Here is a 19,863-nt window from a genome sequence, read left to right on the forward strand (position 1 = left end):
GGCGCGGACTCGGCTGCCACTGCAGTCACCGTTGCTCTGGCCCCGCGCCCCCGCGCGCGAGCGGGAGGAGCCGCCTCCGCCGCTGCCGCCTTGCGCCGGAGCCGCGGCCGGCGCGCGCCGGACATGGTCCCCTCTTAAAGGCGCAGGCCGCGGCGGGGGGCGTGCGGAACAAAGCGCCGGCGCGGGGCCTCCGGGCGGCTCGGGAGCCGCGATGGGCGCGGCGGGCCCGCGGCGGCCGCGGCGCTGCCGGGGCCGAGCCTCGCGGCGCTAGGGCTGGCTGGCCTCCGCGGGCGGGGGCAGCAAGCTGAGGGCGCGCGGAGCCTGCGGCAGCGGCGGCGGCCCGGCGGGCGGAGCGGCGCGGATATGGCCGCGCGCGGCCGGCGCGCCTGGCTCAGCGTGCTGCTTGGGCTCGTGCTGGGCTTCGTGCTGGCGTCGCGGCTCGTCCTGCCCCGCGCCTCCGAGCTGAAACGAGCGGGTCCGCGGCGCCGAGCCAGCCCCGAGGGCTGCCGGCCCGGGCAGGCGGCGGCGGCTTCCCAGGCCGGCGGGGCGCGGGGCGATGCGCGCGGGGCGCAGCTCTGGCCGCACGGCACAGCCCCGGATGGCGGCCCGCGCGACAAGAACTTTCTCTTCGTGGGAGTGATGACCGCCCAGAAATACCTGCAGACCCGGGCCGTGGCCGTCTACAGGTGAGCCCCCAGTCCGCGGGCACCCCCTCCTGCATTCAGCATTCTGGCGGGCGGCCCTGCAGATCCTCCTGAGGCTGAGCTCGTGCCCTTGCCTGACTCCCAGAACCCAGGCTGCCGGGATGCCCACCTCTCGGGCGATGCCAAGCTTTGCCAGCAGAGGTCAAAGGCAGGATGTTGAGCACCTCGCCCAAGAGCATGGGCTTTGGGGTCAGATGGACCAGGGTGTCCCCTCTGGGTGTGATCTTCACCCTGACTCTGTGAAAGGCACTTCAGCTTTTCAGAGCCAAACCGTCTCCTTTGTTAGACGGGCCTGACTGGGCGCGTCTACCTCTTGAGGGTGTTAGAAAAACTCTTACCTGTGACAGAGGTGGTGGTCATTCGATTCTCCGAAATCCGCCCGTGTGCCCTTGCAGAACTAGAGCCCCGTGTGAATTAACCTGGCGAGACCCCTTCCAATGGCCTGCGTGTGGATTTCACTGTTGGCGGCACTCCTGTTAATGGAAGGGGGTGCTCGGCGCGCACGGAGCCCACCAGTCTGTTCGGTAAATGGAAGGAGAGCCTTTGGGAAAAGCAGTCCCCCGCCCGGTGGTGGATCTGGTGTTCACTCGCCCCTCGTGGTGATGTTATCCAGCGTCTGGGCCCTAGTTGGCCAGATGAGTCATGAAAGTGGCTGGAATCATGTTCAGGATTAGCAAAGGGATTAGCCAAAGTCGCCTTCCGGAGGCAGCTGATTTGGGAACGGCAGCTCTGTGTCGGCCTGTGTTTGAGATAGGAGAGGGGTATGAGTTCTTGAAGGGATTTCAAGGAAACCTCCCGTGTGCGAAGGACTAAAATGCCGAGGAACAGTCTGGTGCTGGGAGGTCATCTGGGAACGAACTTTTCCAGCACTGAGTGCTGAGCAGGGCCAAGCTGCTGGCTGGTCGCTCTTCACTTCCAACCAATGCCTTTGTGACTTCAGCTTTTTCAGTCTAGCCCTGCTGTGAATGTCCAGGCATGAGAGGTTGTGAGGGGGAAAGCATCCATGGATCCCTGTAGAGGATTGAAAAAGGATAAAAGAGCCAGAGCAATGTCTGCCCTTTCAGGGCCTCGAGCCCTGTGAGTTTCCAGTAGGATCTTGTCTGAATTCAGAGCTCAGGTTCTGCCCCGAAGGGTCCTGAGAGACTGGAAAGCTTAGAATGCCAGCAGTGTCAATTTAGACTAAATTCGACGTTTGACAACCTGCCAGGTCAGGCCCCCCCACCCACCCGCGCACACACACACCACATCTACTGTGAATTACCCAGAATTTATGCAAATTGTGTTTTGTTTTTTCACAAGAGAAAGATCCACACCAGAGATTGAGGATGAGCTAACCTAAATTCTTTGCAGCGTGGTTTTAAAAGGAAGCCCACACGACTGCACTTTGGCGACAGACCCTGTGAATGTACAACATTGAGAACAATGATCAAAGCAGTTTGTCCTGATAGTAGATGGTGTCACTCCTTGCCCCCCTCCCCAGCCACACAAATACATTTTCGTGGATACAAAATCAGTGTACAGCAACCAGCAGGGTTCTGTTGTACCAGCAATACCCAGAAAGTGCAGTGCAGACGGAACCTAGTGTTTTACATTGGGGATGATCTTGTCCCAAAGCCCATGCTTGACCTCTCTTGGCCTCTGGCCAAGTCTCCAACCTCATCTCTTTGAGATGTATATTTTATCCCATTGTTTGTTGCCTTTGGGGCAGTTGGGAGAAAGTGAAAAGGCAATTTACACTTTGTTTCCTCTTCCTTTGTGACAGCTGCCTTTCTGATAAAGGGAAGCCCTTATGGGAAACATTGTATCCTATCTTACTTCTTTGTGGCAACTCTGCTTTTCTTTTTATTTTTTAAGTGTACTTTTGAAACAGGAAAACCCTTAGGGGGGAAACAGTGTATCCTATATAGTCATCCCAGGAGCTCTCCCACATACTTTTTTTTTTTTTTAATCTCTCAGATTTTAAGAAGTCACAGTTACCTACCCCGCCTGGTAAGGTCCTCTGCTTCTCAGCTGTCCACCCTGTGTTTAGACTGGCTGCAAGGAGATGGCACAGGATGATTTTAGCCCTAAGGAACTTTTAAGGCAGGCCTGAGTTGGGATGGAGGTTATAGGGTGTAACTTATGATTATGACTTTGCTGTGCTTTGCAGCCAGGGCCAGAAGTCCACGCTCAGCCCTTCAATTGGGCATCGCATGCCCAGTCCGGTATAAAAGGCAGCTTGAATCTTCTAGCACAAGGTACACCTCCAGCTGGATACCGGCACAGCCGTGTGCTTTCACGCTGGGGTATTGCAAATGTCAGCAGGGAGGCCTAGGGACCAGTGACTGAGATCACTCGCGGAGGAACTTAAAATAACCTTTGAAACATTCGAGGAGATAAGCCCGTCTGCACCGAGGCTGCTGTATTTGATGACGGGACAGCCCCCTCACTAGGGACTTTTACTTTTCAGACCCACCATATGCTTGAGGTAGGGAGAGGGGCCCCCCGAGAGGTAGCAATGCAGCGACCACAGAGAACAAGTGAGAAAGTGACTTTTAAAAAAACAGGCAAAGACAGAACTCAAAGTGTAGCAGTTCAGAGCCCACCCAGGGCTGACTTCTTTCACAGGCCCCAAGCAGGTGGCTGTTCAAGCCAGAGGCGTGATCCTGATTGGCCAGCATGTTCCGATATGCACCTGTAGCATTTGTGCCCATGCTCAGTGGGGACGGGACGTGCGGGGCTCCCCCGAATCCAGACTCTTGAGTGTTGGGGACGTTGAGCAGGGGGGTGCTTGTCGTCACGCAGAAGCTGCTATTCGGGCAGGAGGCACAGACGCTAAAAAGAGGGTTGCTGCTGGTCAGTGATGGGCACTGTGGAGAAAATAGAACAGGGTGAGGGCAGGGCCGGGTGGTGCCCTCTTTTCGGTGGTTGGGGAAGACCTCAGAGAATGGGGTGGGGCTGAGACCTGATGAGGAGGAACTGACCGTGAATGTCACTGACATGCGAGTCAGTGGGAGGCACTGGTAAATTAGAAGGCAGGGAGGAGGAGGACGGAGGCCTGGTGGTGTTCCGTCTCATGGAGTCTTTTTTTTTTTTTGAAAGATTTTATTTACTATTAGAGAAAGGGGAAGGGAGGGAGAGAAATATCAGTGTGGTTGCCTCTCACGCGCCCCCTGCTGGGGACCTGGCCCGCAACCCAGGCATGTGCCGTGAGTGGGAATCGAACTGGTGACCCTTTGGTTCTCAGGCCGGCACTCAGTCCACTGGGCCACACCAGCCAGGGCAAGTGGAATCTTATTCTGAGTGAATTAGAAAGCCCGCCGCGTATCAAGGCAGGAAAGGGAGGCTCTTGCATCAGGTTCTGAAAAGTTCCTTGTGCCTAGTGTGTGGGGGGTGGATTGTAGGGAAGCAAAGAAGCGTTAGGGGGTCCATCCAGGTGGAGGTCAGGGTGGCTGGGGCTAGTGTGGAAGCAGCGGAGAGAGCAGTGGTTGGTTCGTGGGTATATGCCGGATGGAGTGGGAGCAGTGCTCCTGAGGAGGAAGCAAAGAATTAGCTGTGACTTCTAGGACTTGACCTTAAAAGCAGGGTGGGTGGGTGGGTGGGTGTGTCATTTATTGAGACGGAGAAGATGAGAGGGTGAACAGATTTAGTGCAAGGGGGTGAGTCAACAGAGAGATGGTTTTGCACAGGATGAGCTTCAAGAAAGCTTTCAGACACACATGTGGGTGTGTCTTTAGCTCCATCCACGTACTGCGTTTAAAAGGAAGTTGGGAGGAGATGTGCTTCTGAAGTGGTGCGTGGCGGAGCCCTGAAGCCATCCTCAACGAAGATGTCTCGAAGGTGCTGGGCAGCGAGAGTTCCACAAATCAATACAGTGGTTTGTGTCGACGCATCTGCAGAGTGTTTGTGCTCTAGGTACAGACGGCACCGCTCTCTACGGTGCCATGGTTCCTCCCCAGTAATTTATTCTGCTGCAGTTCGTGTTTTCCCCATATTTTCCTTTTCCTTTTTTTATTATGTTGTTTGATACACAGAAGTTAAATCTTCATGTAGTTCAGTGTTTTCCTTTCTGATTTTAGAGGGGTTTTGGGGAGGTTGTTGTTTTGTGTATGTGTGTGGTGGTGGTATTGTTTTCTAAGCTCAGAAACTTAATGCCCAGGAGAAACTTTTTTCAAAGTAACATTTTGTTTTGTTTTTTCCTAATGCTAGAAAGGGTAGAAACACCTGACCCTCCCGTTTTCCCCAGCCTTGTCTCCACAGCATCTGGGGAAGAAGCCCCCACTTCCCTCCCAGGGCAGACACCCTCTCCCTCGCTCTCAGAACTCCTGGTTGAGTCTGTGGACTTCCTGTGCATCCCACCGGCCCTCCCGTCTGCCCCCCAGGCCAGTGTCGCCTGTTGGAACGGTGGCAGGTGGAAGAATGTTTCCACATCCGGTACACAAGTGTCCCTTTGTTACCCTTCTGCCACAGACATTTCTTGGCTACCCTGTACCTGTTCTTGCCGCGAGAGTTTGGATCCTATTTAGATTTTTTTCTTTTAATTCTTTGATTTTAAAAAAAGCACACATATTTAGCTGTTTAGTCCATTTTCATGCCCAGAGCGCAGCGCTAACCCGACACCTTGTATTTTGTCTGGGTTCTTAGCTGCCCTGGGCTGAAGATGGTGTACTGTTTTGTCCTTTCTGTGCTTTCTCAGAAGAAAGAGGGGGCCGGTTCCCCTTCTTTGCCCCGGGAGTGAGGAAGGGCACCACGGAAGATTGGCATCGGCCCGCAGGGAGTTGTGGGAAGAAAGTTTGAGAAACACTAGCCTCAGATAGTGGAGCCTTATCGCCAGATGCCAGAGCGCTTTAATGGCCTCTTCCTAATGCTTTCGGGGAAGGCAGCCCGTGCCTCTTACCAGCCCTCACGAGCACATCTTGAGAGTTCCTTTGCTTCTTTCTCGGCCTCAGGGAACCTGGTCGGTCCCAAAACGCCGTAGAGCAGCAGTACTTGCTGCCTCGGAGAGAATTCAGTTTCGGCAAAAATCTGCCGAAAGCCTCCCGTAATCCAAGCAGCCAGCCTGTGGGCGAACTTGGGGTACACGACCCACTTCATTCATGTCGTGATGAATTAAGGCTGGCGGAGAAGGCGGTCCCGACAGTGAGTTTTGCTTTACGTGACACGGTCGGGCCGGCCCAAAGATACCCGTGTTCGTCGATGGAAGATCACACGTGACTGCGTTTTCTTCGCATTGGCGGTCTTACTTTTCCCCGTCCGTTCACTAAGCCGCCGTTTATTGAAGATAGGTGGCTGACCCTATGTCTGTGCAAGCTCATCATTCAGGGAAGGAAGCTAATGATAATATCGGGTGCCAAGGGCGCACGGGGTGCCTGGGCTAGTGACTCTGGGGGTGCAGGAGAAAGGCCTGCGCTGGCGTTTGGTAGAGGGGGTCAAGAAAGGTCTGACCCACAGCACTACCCGCACTTTCTCTTGCGTCATCTTGAAAGCTGAGCCAGGAGTTTTTGAGGCCGAGACAACAGGTTCCCAGAAATGCGGAACCAGCAGGAAGGGAAGCCGGAGCGATGAGAAAGTGCGGCTCCCTGGGGCCGGGATCTGAGCTCAGGCACGCCCTCCGGGAATTTTCCCAAAGGAATGAATGTAAAGCTGTCCTCGGAGAAGTAGACATTTAAGGACCTGCGGTGTCCTACAGTGAGAGTCATGGACCCTCACTGATTTCACCAATTTCGCCCTGATCGCCGTCTCAGCCGTAAAGCACGGCGGGGCCAAAGTACTGAACAGAAGAGGGGGTCAGGGGATGTTTAAGTCAGTGGTAAAATTGTAGGCTCAGAGCCCAGGCTGACGTAGCTCAGTGGATTGAGCGAGGGCTGCAAACCAAAGTGTTGCAGGTTCGATTCCCAGTCAGGGTACGTGCCTGGGTTGCAGGCCATGGCCCCGAACAAGCGCATATTGATGTTTCTCTCTCTCTCTCTTTCTCCCTCCCTTCCCTCTCTAAAAATATATAAATAAAATCTTTTAAAAATCATTTTTACAAAATCGTAGGCTCAGCAGGAGACCCTCTTTGTTTAAAGTCAAACAGTAAACTTCGTGTGGGACGGAGAAGGAAACAGTGTAAGAGTCTCCTTGGCACTTTCCTCTGTTTCCCGTGGAGTTTTTCTGCAATGGTGGGGGGCGGGGAGGAGATGGCCGCTCTCGGGAGCGCAGTTCAATCGCAGGCAGCTGCTGGGCGCAGATGGCACGTGCATGGCCCCTGGCTCCCTGGGCCCGGGGCCGGGGCCCTTCGTGTGTCAGTAAGTGACAGCGCGTCCCGTCCGGAAACGCAGGGTGGGCACGGGCACGTGGCTGCTGTGATCAGGGTTTCCGCAGTGACGGCAACGTCACCACTCCTCGCTGTCACCACTCCTCGCTGGTACAGGGGAGAGTCAGAGTCGGGCGGCGGGGGAGAGTCTGGCGGCGTCTCGCACGCAGGCCCCGCCTCCCGTGCGTCCCAGTGAGCGCCCTGCGCCTGCGCCTGCGCCCCGCGCCTGCGCCCCAGCCTCTTGTCCCTGTCGCTGGGCCTTCTGCGTCTGGGTGGGAGAGGGCGGGGGAGAGGTTGAGTCACGATTTAAAAGTCACGACGCCGTCCATCTTCTTGCTCTCACTCGGCGCCACTTTGGAAGCGCGGGTCGCTGCCGTGTTTGTTCCGTAGCCGAGTGAGTACCTGCGTGTGCGGGTGGTTCAAAAGTAGCCGGCTCCCTCCGAGGGAACGTCTCCAGGCTTACAGACCCGAAACCTGGGCATTATTCAAAGTGCAGACAACAGCGCCTCTTAGACGATCGTTTTGCAAGTGGAGCCCCACGTGCGGAGGCTGGCGGGGTGTGAAACTTGCTCCTGTCCGTTTCCAGCCCGGCGCCAGGACACGGGGGTGCGGGGTCTGGAGTGTGCACAGTAGCAAAGGGAGCCAGACGCAGAACGAGGGCTGCGCGGGCTGACGCTCCAGTCCAGCCTCCCGGCCGGCCGGCAGCTAAGTGCAGCCCCAGCTCTGGAGAGGTGGCGGAGACCGGCAGCTGTCGGCCAGGCCGGCACCGAGCGGCTGGCACCGAGCAGCTGGCAGTGGCTGAAGTGGATGTAAGGCAGCTCTCCTGGTCCACATGAGTGTTTCCTCAGCCTTATCAGCAGAGGAGGACAGAGGGGGGGGGAGAGAGAGATGCAGTTGATCGCCTGGGGAAGGAAACGGAGAAAGGGTGGGCCTGGGGGCAGGCTTTAGACTCAGGCCCCATGTGAGTGCTGGCTTCGACATGTATTACCTTTATGACGGTGGGCAAATGACTTACCGACTTACCGAGCCCAGACCCTCAGTGTCCTGCTCTGTGACATGAGGGTCCCTCACAGACCTCAAAACATTGTCATTCGGTGGAGGGTCCGATCCCCCCCAGCATAGCACGGGGCACCTGGTAATTGCTGGGGAGGGCGGCGACTGGCCCGAGAAGCAGGCCGGAGGCCGGGGACTGCCTCGGGGAAGGAAGGCGGGCCCATGAAGCAGCTGGCCAGGGTGGATTCCGGGTCGTTTTATTGTTGGCATTCAGCCACACTGACTTTTGGGGGGTTTGTTGCTTAGCATTAGATTTGGGAATGACTTTTGCTCACGCATGATTTAAGAATTAATGGCCTGTTGACACTTCTGTGAGCACAGCAGCAAAACTCAAACTGTCCAAGGTCGCTCTCCGCCGCTCGAAGCGTCGGGAATGTACCATGAGATCAGAATTTGCCTTCGGTCCCCAGACTCCAGATTTTAATTCTTGCCTTCCCGAGAGGGTGTATTTGTGGTCGCAGCTGATGAGTAGCCCCATTGTTTGCCGTGAACCCGGACTCCCAGGGCAGGCCGCTCTTAGCTCAGGGTACCTGGGGACTGCCTGCCGGGCTGGTGCCCAGGCCGCCGTCCAGGTGGGAAGCTGAAATCCACCCGCCGACAGCTTTGTGGAAGGAGAAAATAAGGTAACGGGGAAGAGTCTAGTTGGATTTTTCTTTTATGAAACAATTTCCCCACCTTTTTGCCTGTTTTCAAAACGAATTTGAGATGGCTCGCATCCTGAGCTCCTGCATCTGGAGGCAGGGAGAGATTTGAAAAGGGGAAACTGCGGTTCCGGGAAGCCGTTCCGGGAAGCCGGCGCGGAGGAGGAGGAGGAGGAGGAGGAGGAGCCGGTCGGGAGCCCCCGCACCCTGGCTGCAGGCAGTGGTGCCTGAGTGGGGTGTGGAAACGTCCAGCACGTTTCTTGGGCTCCAGGCGAGGCTTCCAGTCATCCGTGGGTAGCCTCGGAGTACCGACTTTGGCAGGTTTTCCCAAGGGCCCGCTCCGGTTCAAGTTCATGGTCGCTCTGACTGGCAGCCCAGACCTGGGTGTGCAGTTTTGGGAGGAGGAGCTGAGACAGCCTCTCCATGGCCCTGTGCTTCGTGCGAGGACTCGCGTGCTGCACTTGCTCTGCCTTCTCTACCATCGGCCCCCGCTCCCCCCGACGGGGGGAACTTGGGGTCTAGAGCCTGGGAGAGAGTCACTGAATCCCGAGCAATGGGACACAGCCTGGGGGCTTCTCTCGAGCGCCTGCCGGAGACCTGGAGCCGAAGTTGGCCGCGCGAGCAGGTGTGGGGGTGACGTGATGGCAAGCAGGTCTCAGCCCCTGAGCCGAGGTTCAACTCGTGCGGGGATTGGCTCAGCGCTGGCTGTGGGCGTGGCCCCAACCCTGACTTGGCCCCGCCCCCGGGTGCAGGGGCCCCCTGGGCGCCTCGCTCCCCCTTTCCTACTATAGATTTTCTTCAGCCTCATTTTCTCACTTCTTTTTTCCATCACATGTGCATGTATGTTAAGTTGTCTTAAGTGTTTCCCGTACCAGGGAGAATATAAGTATAGTCTGCAAGTGATGCCTGTCGTCCGTCAGTTCTACAGGGTAAAGCTGTGGTCTCCCTCCCTCCGTGGACCCCACGTTCTGAGGTGCCGTGATCCTACGAAGCTTCTTCAAGGTGCCATGTGACCATCAGGCAGCACGTGTCAGGGTGATTTGGGGATGTCACAGGGAATCTCTGCTTTTCACCTGTGAAAATCAGTATAACCGAAAGCTTAGGAAGTTGGGGAAGAAAGCTCTCAGTCTCACTCCGTTTTTCTTTTAGCTTTTGTCCATGGATAGAGTAAACAGTATTTTCATTATGCGAGTAAAGTCTCCTATTTAATTGTTTGTATTTCTTCGGATGCTTTTTAGCTTAAAAGCTTTCCCTTCCCCCGATACAATTCTTCCCCCCCCCCACTCTGAAAACGCCTGTTGCAGAAAATGTAGAAACTGTAGAAAACCCAAAGAAGAAAATGAAGTGCTTCCCGGTCCTTCATGCAAAAGTAGCCAGCGTGAACAGTTCGGGGCGGAGCTGCACGCGATACGTTATTTCATTTTCTGTGTGTAACTTTCGTCCCTTTCGTCATCCACACCCCAGGCCAGCGCTGCCGTCCGCCCTGTAAACTCACCCGCTTGTGACGAGCGTGTCCCAACAGTCAGGCCGCAGGTCCGTGTGGTCAGAAACGCACGTGGCGTGTTTTTCCGACGACGACCCTGAGCAGGCGTGGAGACCGTCCTCGGGTGCTCGCTGGGCGAGGGCCTTCCTGGGCGACGCTGCCGCCCGCCGGCCGCAGTGCCACGCTGCGATTGCGCCCCGTATCGGGAGAGCGTTTAGAAGCCTGGCCGCAAGCACGGAAGGCTGCTTGGCACGCTCAGGTTTCCGTCATCTTATCTGTGCTCTGGCCGGGGCTGATTATCAGGCCGCCGGAAACCGAGCTCTCTGGCAGGGGCCTTTGCCAGCGTCCCTCGGTTCCAGCGACGGGAGGGCACGTTGTCCCCGGCGACTGGTGCATGGATGACAAGGGTGGCGTTTGCTTGTGAAAACCGAGGGGCTGGCCCGTGTCTGCCCCAGGAGGGTCTGCACGTTCCCTTCATTTCTTTCACACGCGTGTCCCTCCCCCCCCCCCCCCCCGCCGGGGCAGGTGAGTCACGCTTGACGTTCAGAGCGCCCTGACTCTCTGGAACCCCCTCAACGGCGGGCACCCTCCGTGGAAACACCCTAATTTCTTCCGATGGGAGGATTCCTGAAGACGTCATCCTGAGAGATTTCCCTCAAACCACCAGTCATTTAAGAACAGAAAAGGGCAACAAGAGGTTTTTTTTTTTCTTCCCCCTGGGTTCCCTAAAAAGGAAAAGAAAATTGGGTGGAGTTCACCATAAAACTGCAGGGAGGTTTTTAAGGATGGTTTGAGGTCAGATCGTCTGCTTCTGAAATTAATTGGTTTCTCTGCGTGGACAGTGATGTCATTTAAAGCCATAGGTCCGTCCTTAGCTGTGCCAGCACCCAGGGTGCTCCCGTGCCTCTGTTCTGTCCCGTGGGGCACGCGGGAGCAGGGCCAGACGGACGTGAGTTCTGACCCTCGCTCTCACGCGAAGAATCCTGCTGTTCGGCTTTGGCCCTGACACTGGCTGAGGTCGACAGTAACACAGGGTTCTAACATGTAGCCGGGGGGTCGGGTGTTGGGGCAGAAGTGTGAGAAGAGGCATTTTCCTCGCCCCTTCGCCGGACGCCGGCCGGTTCACAGTCGGCCCACCCTGTCCTGTCTCCTTCACTTTTTATTTCTCTCTGTTATTTTGTTTGCTGGCGAGTCACACCTCTGTGACGCTCACTGCACGCCCCAGTGACTCCTCAGCGTGTACCCCTCGCAGCCCCGTGAGGCAGGGACTGTGACTGTCCCCAGGGTACAGAGGAGAAAAGGGAGGCACGGAGTACGTTTCCCAAAGTGAAACCAGCCGCCCGATTCCACACTCGTGCTCTGCACTGCTGCACCGGGGTGATCGGCTCTGAGGTGGGCCGTCCCTTCCAAGGCCGGCGTTTTCTCACCTGCCCCAACCCCGGATGACACCACGGTGCTGTGGTGCGTTAATGCCTTTGGGGGTTGGCTGCTTCAGTGCCACTTTGAACTTGGTCTGTCTCATAAGTCACACGTGTTAGTTCAGAAGCAGTCAGGTGGACCCTGAAGTTAAGTTGACTTTGTTGACTGCCCTTTTAAAATCCATTGTAAGGTAATGCAGGTTTATCATGACACCGTATTTCACGAGTCCCACAAATGGTAGTGTATTTCAACTCCAGCGCACCTGTGAACCTTACCTGTTTTCTGCTTGCGGTGTGATTAAGCGGATTTACTTCTTCACGGGGGAAAGGCAGGAAAGGTTCGTGTGGCTCATGGGAAGGGACGAGATGCTCACCTGGAAATGTCTCGGAGGGAGAGACGGAAGCCATCTGCCCGAGTATGCGCACAGATGCACACGCACCGTCTTTAGGTCACGGATCCCGTGTGGGGCGGGGGGGGGGCGGTGTCTGCTGACCTCTCCGACATGCCGAGCTCTGAAATTGCTTACGTTTGCAAAGCGTTGTGGCTGCCCCACGGAAATCGTTTGTACACGAAGGGCAGAGGGTCAGGGGCTCCTCGACTGGGACGGCTGTCTCCTCAGCACTTCTTGTCACCGCTGCCTTCCTCAGGCGGGGAAGTTGCCTTTTCCTCCCCATGCGACCACATCACAAGACTGTGTCTAGTTTCTCGTCCTTTCTGGGTAGGTTGTGGTTCGTTCTCGTTTTTTTTTTCCTGCTTTTACTTTTATCAGTGTGTATTTTATGCTGAACTCACTCCCGGGCCGTCCGTTTTTGTTTCCTGGGTTCCGTCTGGGGTGTCTGTTTCTTCTGGGCTAGGAACAAGCTGCCCTTTCTCAGTAGGGTCCCCTCAGGCGGGCTGGGAGAGCTCCCGTGTGTGGGTCAGTCCACCCGCAAGCTCCGTGGGTTCTGCACCACCTCTCGGGAGCTTTGCTCACCGGGATGGGCTCCAGGACCGGAGAATCTAAGACCCTTAAGTTCAGCGTTATTCTCTGCGTTTGTAAGCACACGCAGCAAAAATTCAGCATTGTTTTTGGGCCATTGCCCCTGCATCCAGCCCTGCGGTCTGGCCCAGGCACAGCCGCCAGCCCCACCACCTCAACGACGGGAGGGCACGCATTGCTTCCGTCAAGTGACATCCTTCAGCACTTGGTGGCTTTTCTGATGTGCATGCTCTGGACGGCCTGGGCCATGTCCCCTGTGTTCTTTAGTGAACACAAAGGTTCAAACCTCTGGATTTGCATAAGTTGGTAAGGGCGTCTGGGTTCAGGGACTAGTGAACCGTGTTCAGAGGGCACCTCCGGCCACTCTGAGGAAGGACTCATTCTCACTGTTGAATGGGCTTCTCTCTGGATGGGACGGCTTGGCTTCTCTTTCCATCAGTTACCCGTCCTTCTGGGGTGATCTCACTCCCTTTATTTCCAGGGGCAAAGTCTCTGTGAAAATGCAGAGCCTGCCGCTGCACCATCGTCTGCCGTCCCACGGGGCTCTGTGTGGGCCGGGTTCTCTGTTACAATGCCCCACAGGTGACGTACGGCCACAGTTAAAACCCATCGGCGTCAAGGGGAAACATCACACCTACTGTATCACATCCGTTCTGAGACACGCTTTTTTTTTTTTTCCACACTTTAACATCTGTGAGCTCTGGGTGCCTGTCTCAGATGCTGGCATTGTGTGGTTGTGACTGGCAGTTGCTACTGGTACATAAAACGGTGGTGCATCTTACCACGGGCACCCTAGATTTGACGGAAAATAAGATATATATATAGATATAGATATAGATATAGATATAGATATATAGTCAATTCTTGGACACTTTGAGACACGTGCTTGACAGAAAGTTCAGGCCAGTGGATTTTCCCCCTCTGCTTGAATGCAACAAGTATGAAGTCATTTTATATTCTTTGTATTGGGGTTAGGAGGAGAATTAAAAGCCAGTGATAGCTTCCTTCATTGTAGATTGTTTTAAAAGTTACAAAAGTCGTATGTATGCTTTAGAGATTCAGTTTTGCAAGATGAAGGAACTTCTGGAGAATGGATGACGGCGACGGTTGCACAATAACAGGAATGTTCTGAATGCCACTGAACTTGACACTTAAGAAAACAGTTAAAGTGGTGACCTTCAAGTTTTCTGTTTTATCACAATTCATTGTTCTTCCAGGAAGTTGTGAGCTTGTGACAGTCGTACTCACTATAGACACAGACAGAATAAAAAGTGGAAGTCACCTCTCCCCTGATCCTCCCCACCCCCCATTGCGTATTCATTCCCCAGGGATGGGGTGCATGTTTTCAGACATCCTCTTCTCAGACCTCCCCCGAGAGACGCGTGTGGCCTTGACCCTGCACGTCACTCGTCACCGTCATAAATCCAGTCGTCAGGGCATTGTCTGGGAGCTGTGCTTTTCTGATCGCGCTGAGGCTAAATTTACTGATTGACTCATCCTGCATGAGATGCTTTTCCTAGAAGTCGTCTCTGTAAATGCGTGTCTGTAGCTGGACCATTTCAGCTCTTCGTGCGCAGCGTGAAGGAAGGGGAAGGAGAAACGGGACCCGGCGGCCTTCTGTCCATGGTGCCTCAGCAGGACTGTCGCCTTCTAACCCATTGGCAGTGTTTACTCCGTCTGTGGGGCAGGCAGCTCCCCGGGGGAACTCTCCTCCTGCCCCTGGGTCTCCTCCTGCCTGCAGCCCCCGCCCTGGAGGTGCAGACACCTAGTCCTTCCTCTCCCTTCTGCTTTAAAGCGGGAAGACCCCTGTCTCGGGGGCGGGGCCTCTGGCAGGCCTTGCAGTTTGCCCCGCCCTCTGGGTCTGTGGGTCCAGTCTAGGCTCTTGGTTTTCATGCCTCTGGGCACCGCGAGCCTTTCCTTCAGAGCCAGGTCTCCGAGGACAGCAGTGCATACATCCATCCACGATGGATGTGCTGTTCAGTGAGTGTCTGTCTGTCCTCCCGTTGGCTCGTGGGTCCCACGGCCTCTCTCTGGCCCAGCACACTTGGTGCGGGGCGAGCGTTCAAAGAAAGTGTGTGGAATGAATGGTTTGTTTTATTGTTGTCTAGAGTGGGGGAGTGTGTGGCTGGGGAGCGAGCCGTGGCTGTGAATATTTAGACCTCGGCGGCCTGGCGACTTGGTTTTCAGCCGCAGCCGAAACTTGGCTTCCCCTGGCACCGCTGGAGCACCTCGCTGTTCTTCTGGGCTGGGGTTCTTTTCAAAGCCAGCGCGGGCTGTGGGATATCCCGTGGCGCGGGGGCTTCCGTCCAGGGGAAGCGAGCCGCGCCAGCAGCTCCTTATCAGGTGCCTTTGCAGTGCTCGGCGAGTCACCAGGAGCAGAGCCGCGAGTTCCTGGAAGCGAGGGGCTCGGCCCGCACGGCCCTCTCACTGCTGTCTGTTTCCGTTCCAGAACGTGGTCCAAGACCATCCCCGGGAAAGTGGAGTTCTTCTCCAGCGAGGGCTCCGACACGTCCATCCCCATCCCGGTGGTGCCGCTGCGGGGCGTGGACGACTCCTACCCGCCGCAGAAGAAGTCCTTCATGATGCTCAAGTACATGCACGACCACTATCTGGACAAGTACGAATGGTTCATGAGGGCGGACGACGACGTGTACATCAAGGGGGACCGGCTGGAGAATTTCCTGAGGAGCCTGAACAGCAGCGAGCCCCTGTTTCTGGGGCAGACGGGCCTGGGCACCACGGAGGAGATGGGCAAGCTGGCCCTGGAGCCCGGGGAGAACTTCTGCATGGGCGGGCCCGGCGTGATCATGAGCCGCGAGGTGCTCCGCAGGATGGTCCCGCACATCGGCGAGTGCCTGCGGGAGATGTACACCACCCACGAGGACGTCGAGGTGGGCAGGTGCGTCCGCAGGTTCGCGGGGGTGCAGTGCGTCTGGTCCTACGAGGTAAGAGCGCGACACCGGTCCGTCGGGGTTGCCCTGGCTCCGAGCCTGGCTCACGGGACACGGGCGATCCTGTCCTCGGGCGTTCCTTCACCTCTTGACCTTCGTGTTTTTTTTTTTAGGAACTGGAATTCCCTCCGGTTAACCATTTCTCTTGGTTTTTAGAGCATACCCTTCTGTACATTTGTCCCAATTCCCTAGTTTAGAAACGGGTGGCATTTGGGGGCCCCAAGGAAAAGCTGTTTTGCTGCACAGCTGGGCTGTTTTCCCGACGATCCGGAAGATCCGTCCGGTCACTTCTGCTGAGTCCGCAGATGGAATTGCAGCTGTGTGTTGGGGGGGGGTGCCTGCCCTGGCTCTGTCCCCCCAAAGACCAGCTGTTCTCTGGTCGTGTTGACCCACACAGCTTAGAAGCCTCCGAGGTTCAAGTTCATGAAATGAGTAATGATGTGGAAAGCCAAGAGCATGGGTCTCCATGTTTTATTGTAAACGTTGGCCATTCGGACAGTGGTGGTAATCTGGAGGCCTGTGGCGTATAGTTCGTTGCTCCTGTCGGACTGGGTGGCAGGCGAAGACGGAGTCACCTTGACACAGAGACGCGGCGTTTGAAGCAAATGTCCTTGCAGATGCTTTTTTTTCTTTAGTCGTGCTAGGGAATCTGAGTTCGCTTTGCCTTCTCTGTTTTTGTTGGCGAAGACACACAGCTCCTTGCCTGTGGTCCCAGGATCTGACATTAGTCAGCGTGGAAAAACGGCTTAGGTTGTGCTGTGTTTGGAGGGGTAAACTGATAGTTGTCAGGGACAGAGGGAATTGCTGGGCGTTTTGTCCAAGAAAAAGCAACACACTTTCTGATACAAGTTGTTAGCTTTTCTTCTTCGGCCTTAATTTTTCCAAAGCACTTCGCGTGGAGAGACTGTGTTCTTGCCCGTTCTTGTCTTCCCCCCAGACTTGCTTTGAGATGTCTCCGCATCGCTCTGTTTCTTTCTTCTGAACTTTTAGGGAAGTGGACATTTTCAAGTGCACAGGAAGTAGTCTTCGTGTAGTTTCTAATTATAAAAGACACATTTTAAATCGCAAATGTGAGTGGAGTGCACCCTCTAATCTCTGTGCGCCCGCCCCCTCCCGCCGCATGGTTGATAGAGGGCTCACTGGACCTGGCCCCGGGCGGGGGGAGGGCGGTCTCTGCCGTCACAGACATTCGCAGCAGGGCAGGCTGTCGGGGCACCATGTGCACTTTTCAGCAGAGTGCAGCTGGCAGCCCTTGGGCACCTCCCCATCCTTAATGAAGTTGGCATAACCTTAACACGTTTCATTACGGCTAAAGTACGTAACGCCTTGTATACTTTGGAACGCCTGCTGCTGCCCCTGGTCTCTGAGAAAGCTGGCCTTCCTGCTGGACTTGGGGAGGACTGGCCTGCCTTTGACAGAGGACGTGAGAAGCCATGTGCCTTGGGATTGCCTCGCTGCTATATCTTACACTGGGCGGGACAGGCACCAGGAGGGCCAGGACCTCGAGTTCATCGAGAACTGTGACCCCGTGCGAACGCCGGCACAGTTGTAAAGGTGTCCCGGGGCCGCAGGGCTCGAGAGACGGTTTCCAGGCTGTCTCCTTCTCCCTGTGAGGTCACCGCCCAAACATTCCATCATCCTGTCTCTCAGACTTGGAGCCGCCTCTCCGACTGCTGCTGCATCGGGGAAAGGGCCTTTTTGCCTGAAGGGCCCTGGTGGGGCCGGAAGCCCCCTGCCCTGCCTGGTCAGCGCCCCATCCCCACCGAGGGGGTCCCACGAGTGTGGGCAGTTGGCTCCCATGGTGTCCCTGCCTCTGTCCGGGTCTTCCAGGGCCTGGAGGCAGCGGGGCTTCTCCGGGTGCTGGGCTGGCTCTCCATGGGGTGGTACCCGGTGGCCTCTGCATCTTCTCCCGGGAACCGGGCTTGTCTTCTCACGGCGGTTGTGGGGTTTTTATCACGCGCAGACGGCAAACTGACGTGTTGTCCAACTCATCGTTCTTTTCCAGGAGAGTTTGTGCTTCTTGTGTCTCGTTAAGAAATCTTTCCCAGCCCTGGCTGGCGTAGCTCAGGGGATTGAGCGCAGGCTGCGAGCTGAAGTGTCACAGGTTCAATTCCCAGCCAGGGCACATGCCTGGGTTGCAGGCCATGGCCCCCAGCAACCACACATTGATGTTTCTCTCTCTCTCTCTCTCCCTCCCTTCCCTCTCTAAAAATAAATAAATCTTAAAAAAAAAAAGAAAGAAATCTTTCCCTTTCTTGGGTCACAGGAATTTTCCCGTTTTTCTCTGAAAAGTTTGACTTTTCACACGTAGTTCGTCATCATTATCATCTTGAAGAATTCTGTCTGCTGGGACATTTTCCATTCTACGAGACCTTTGACTTCTTTCTTAGCAGGGATTTTTTTAAGCACTTCTAACTTCAGTCATTATTAGGATTTTTCATTATGTTCACCAGGCAAGGCAGGACTAATCTCGCACATGAATGAGGAACTTTTATTTAAAACTTCCCGAAATCTACTTCCTCCATTAAGATGCACATTATGAGAAATTATCGAGGTGGAGTTTTATGTTGAAGGCAATTATGTTAAGCTTTGGGTCTTGGAAGGTGCTTATTTAGCTCTTTCATAAACCTAGCTAGAAGGTGCAATTTTTTTTTTTGCAAGTTGCAATAATGTCTTGGGATTACACTTCCATAAAATTAAGATGGTTCGTGACGAGAGGCACTGCCATCATCAAAATCCTCGTTCGTTGCCAAGCTGGTTCTGATGGTGTCATGTGGTTATTGATGAACACACGGCTTTTAAAAACTTTCTTTGGAAACAGTTGTCATTTCAAACAGAAACGTTACAGAAAGGATAAAAAGAGCGGTACCGAGAATACCCCACACACCCTACGCCCAGATTACCCCGCTAATGTGTCCTTCCATTTACACTGTCACTGGCTGGGTTTCCTGCGTATCTCCCCCCGCCCCCCACCCCACCCCGGTGAGGGGGACAAAGACCACCCTCCTCCCACCTTTTAGGAGGAACTTACATGGTGGCCCTTGACTTGACATAATGTCAATGTGTTTTGACTAAGAGCGGGGAAATCTTTTATGTAACCACCGCATAAGCACATGGAACATGGAACGTGGGTACTTGAGCCCGCTGTGTACCTGGTGCTTTACCCATCGCCCCAGCAGGGCCCCACGGAGCAGCCTCCCCTGCTCGCAGGCCGATCCGGCCGGGACTGCAGTGGGCGTCTCCTGAGCCGCCTCACGCTGGCACAGCCTCTTCCTCCGTCTTTGACGACCTTGGCATTTTCTCTAAGTGGCGTCAGAGACTTCATTTTCATGACAAAAAAACCTGTGGATGCCCTAGAGCAAACCGTAAGGCCGGTTTTTAGGGGTGCTTTGAGGCTCACTGACAGCTCCTCCTGGCTGGGGGCAGAGAGTGGCCCGTGAGAGGCTGTGTCCCCCCGCCGCAACAAGCCCAGGGAGGACGCGGCGGGTGGGGTGGGGGAGGGGCCCCCTCGCCACCCAGGGTCGCCCTTGTAACTCAGGGTGGAGGGATCGTTTTTCAGAAACATTACTGAAGAATCTGAAACAGTCATTTCTTTTTGGGCAAATACATGAAACACGATAGGACTCTGTTAATGTGAGGGAACGAGAAGAAAATAGACCCAAGCAACCTCTTCGTTTTATTTTTAGCGTTTTATTGAGGTGGTTCGTATCTGTGGGAAAGTGCGCGGACCGTAAATACGTCCGGGGCCCGGTGGTGTGGCAGGAACGCAGCCGGGCGGCCAGCGTCCGGATCTGTGTCGTCTTCAACTCCACATTCCACTCGGAATGAAGGGGCTCGGGGGGGGGGGAGTGATCGTGGCTGCTGAGGAAATAGGTCCAGATAGACTTGGCAGCTTTAAGAAACACGCAGTCTTTTTGAATAGCCGATGCTGTCGTGTGGCTCAAAATTCAAAAGGCCAAGGGTCTGTGGGGGCAGGTCTCCCCGCTACGCCCTGAATCTCCAGCCACTGGGTCCCTCTGGTGAGTCCGCCGCTGCGGGGCCTCCTTACCGCTAGGACTGTGCAATGCGTGCATGTGCCCACGTGTGTGCGCTGTCAGTTCCGTGTGTCTTCCCCTCTGACGGGAGCGCTAGCGTGTGTGCTCGGCAGGAACGTATGTTCTGCGGTCGCCGGGCAGGTGTCCCGTCCATGTCTCCGGGTCTAGCTCTGTTTGTGCGTGCCCTGCTCCTGTCAGCACTGCCCGGGGGTCTTGCACCAGGCTGGTCTTTCTCCAAGGGAGACCAGCCAGGAGAGAACCACCGGAGGTGGTTTGTCACAGGGCAGGTTCCCAGGCCCCTGCCCAGAGCCAGGCTCTGGGCAGG

General features: G+C 55.4%; 1 protein-coding gene across 1 annotated transcript in view; it reads left to right on the forward strand.

Moving 5' to 3' along the window:
* The first annotated feature begins 337 nt into the window (after positions 1-337).
* CHSY1 (chondroitin sulfate synthase 1) overlaps positions 338-19,863 on the forward strand; it is a 46,438-nt gene continuing 26,912 nt past the window's right edge. The window contains exons 1-2 of the mRNA XM_045825097.1: positions 338-686; positions 15,003-15,498. Of these exons, the coding sequence (XP_045681053.1) occupies positions 364-686; positions 15,003-15,498 (819 nt within the window). The 5' untranslated portion in view covers positions 338-363. The remainder of the gene's footprint in view (positions 687-15,002; positions 15,499-19,863) is intronic.

This window comes from Phyllostomus hastatus, unplaced genomic scaffold (assembly GCF_019186645.2).
Source record: "Phyllostomus hastatus isolate PE091 unplaced genomic scaffold, TTU_PhHast_1.1 phas_scaffold_555, whole genome shotgun sequence".
NCBI classification, from domain to species: domain Eukaryota; kingdom Metazoa; phylum Chordata; class Mammalia; order Chiroptera; family Phyllostomidae; genus Phyllostomus; species Phyllostomus hastatus.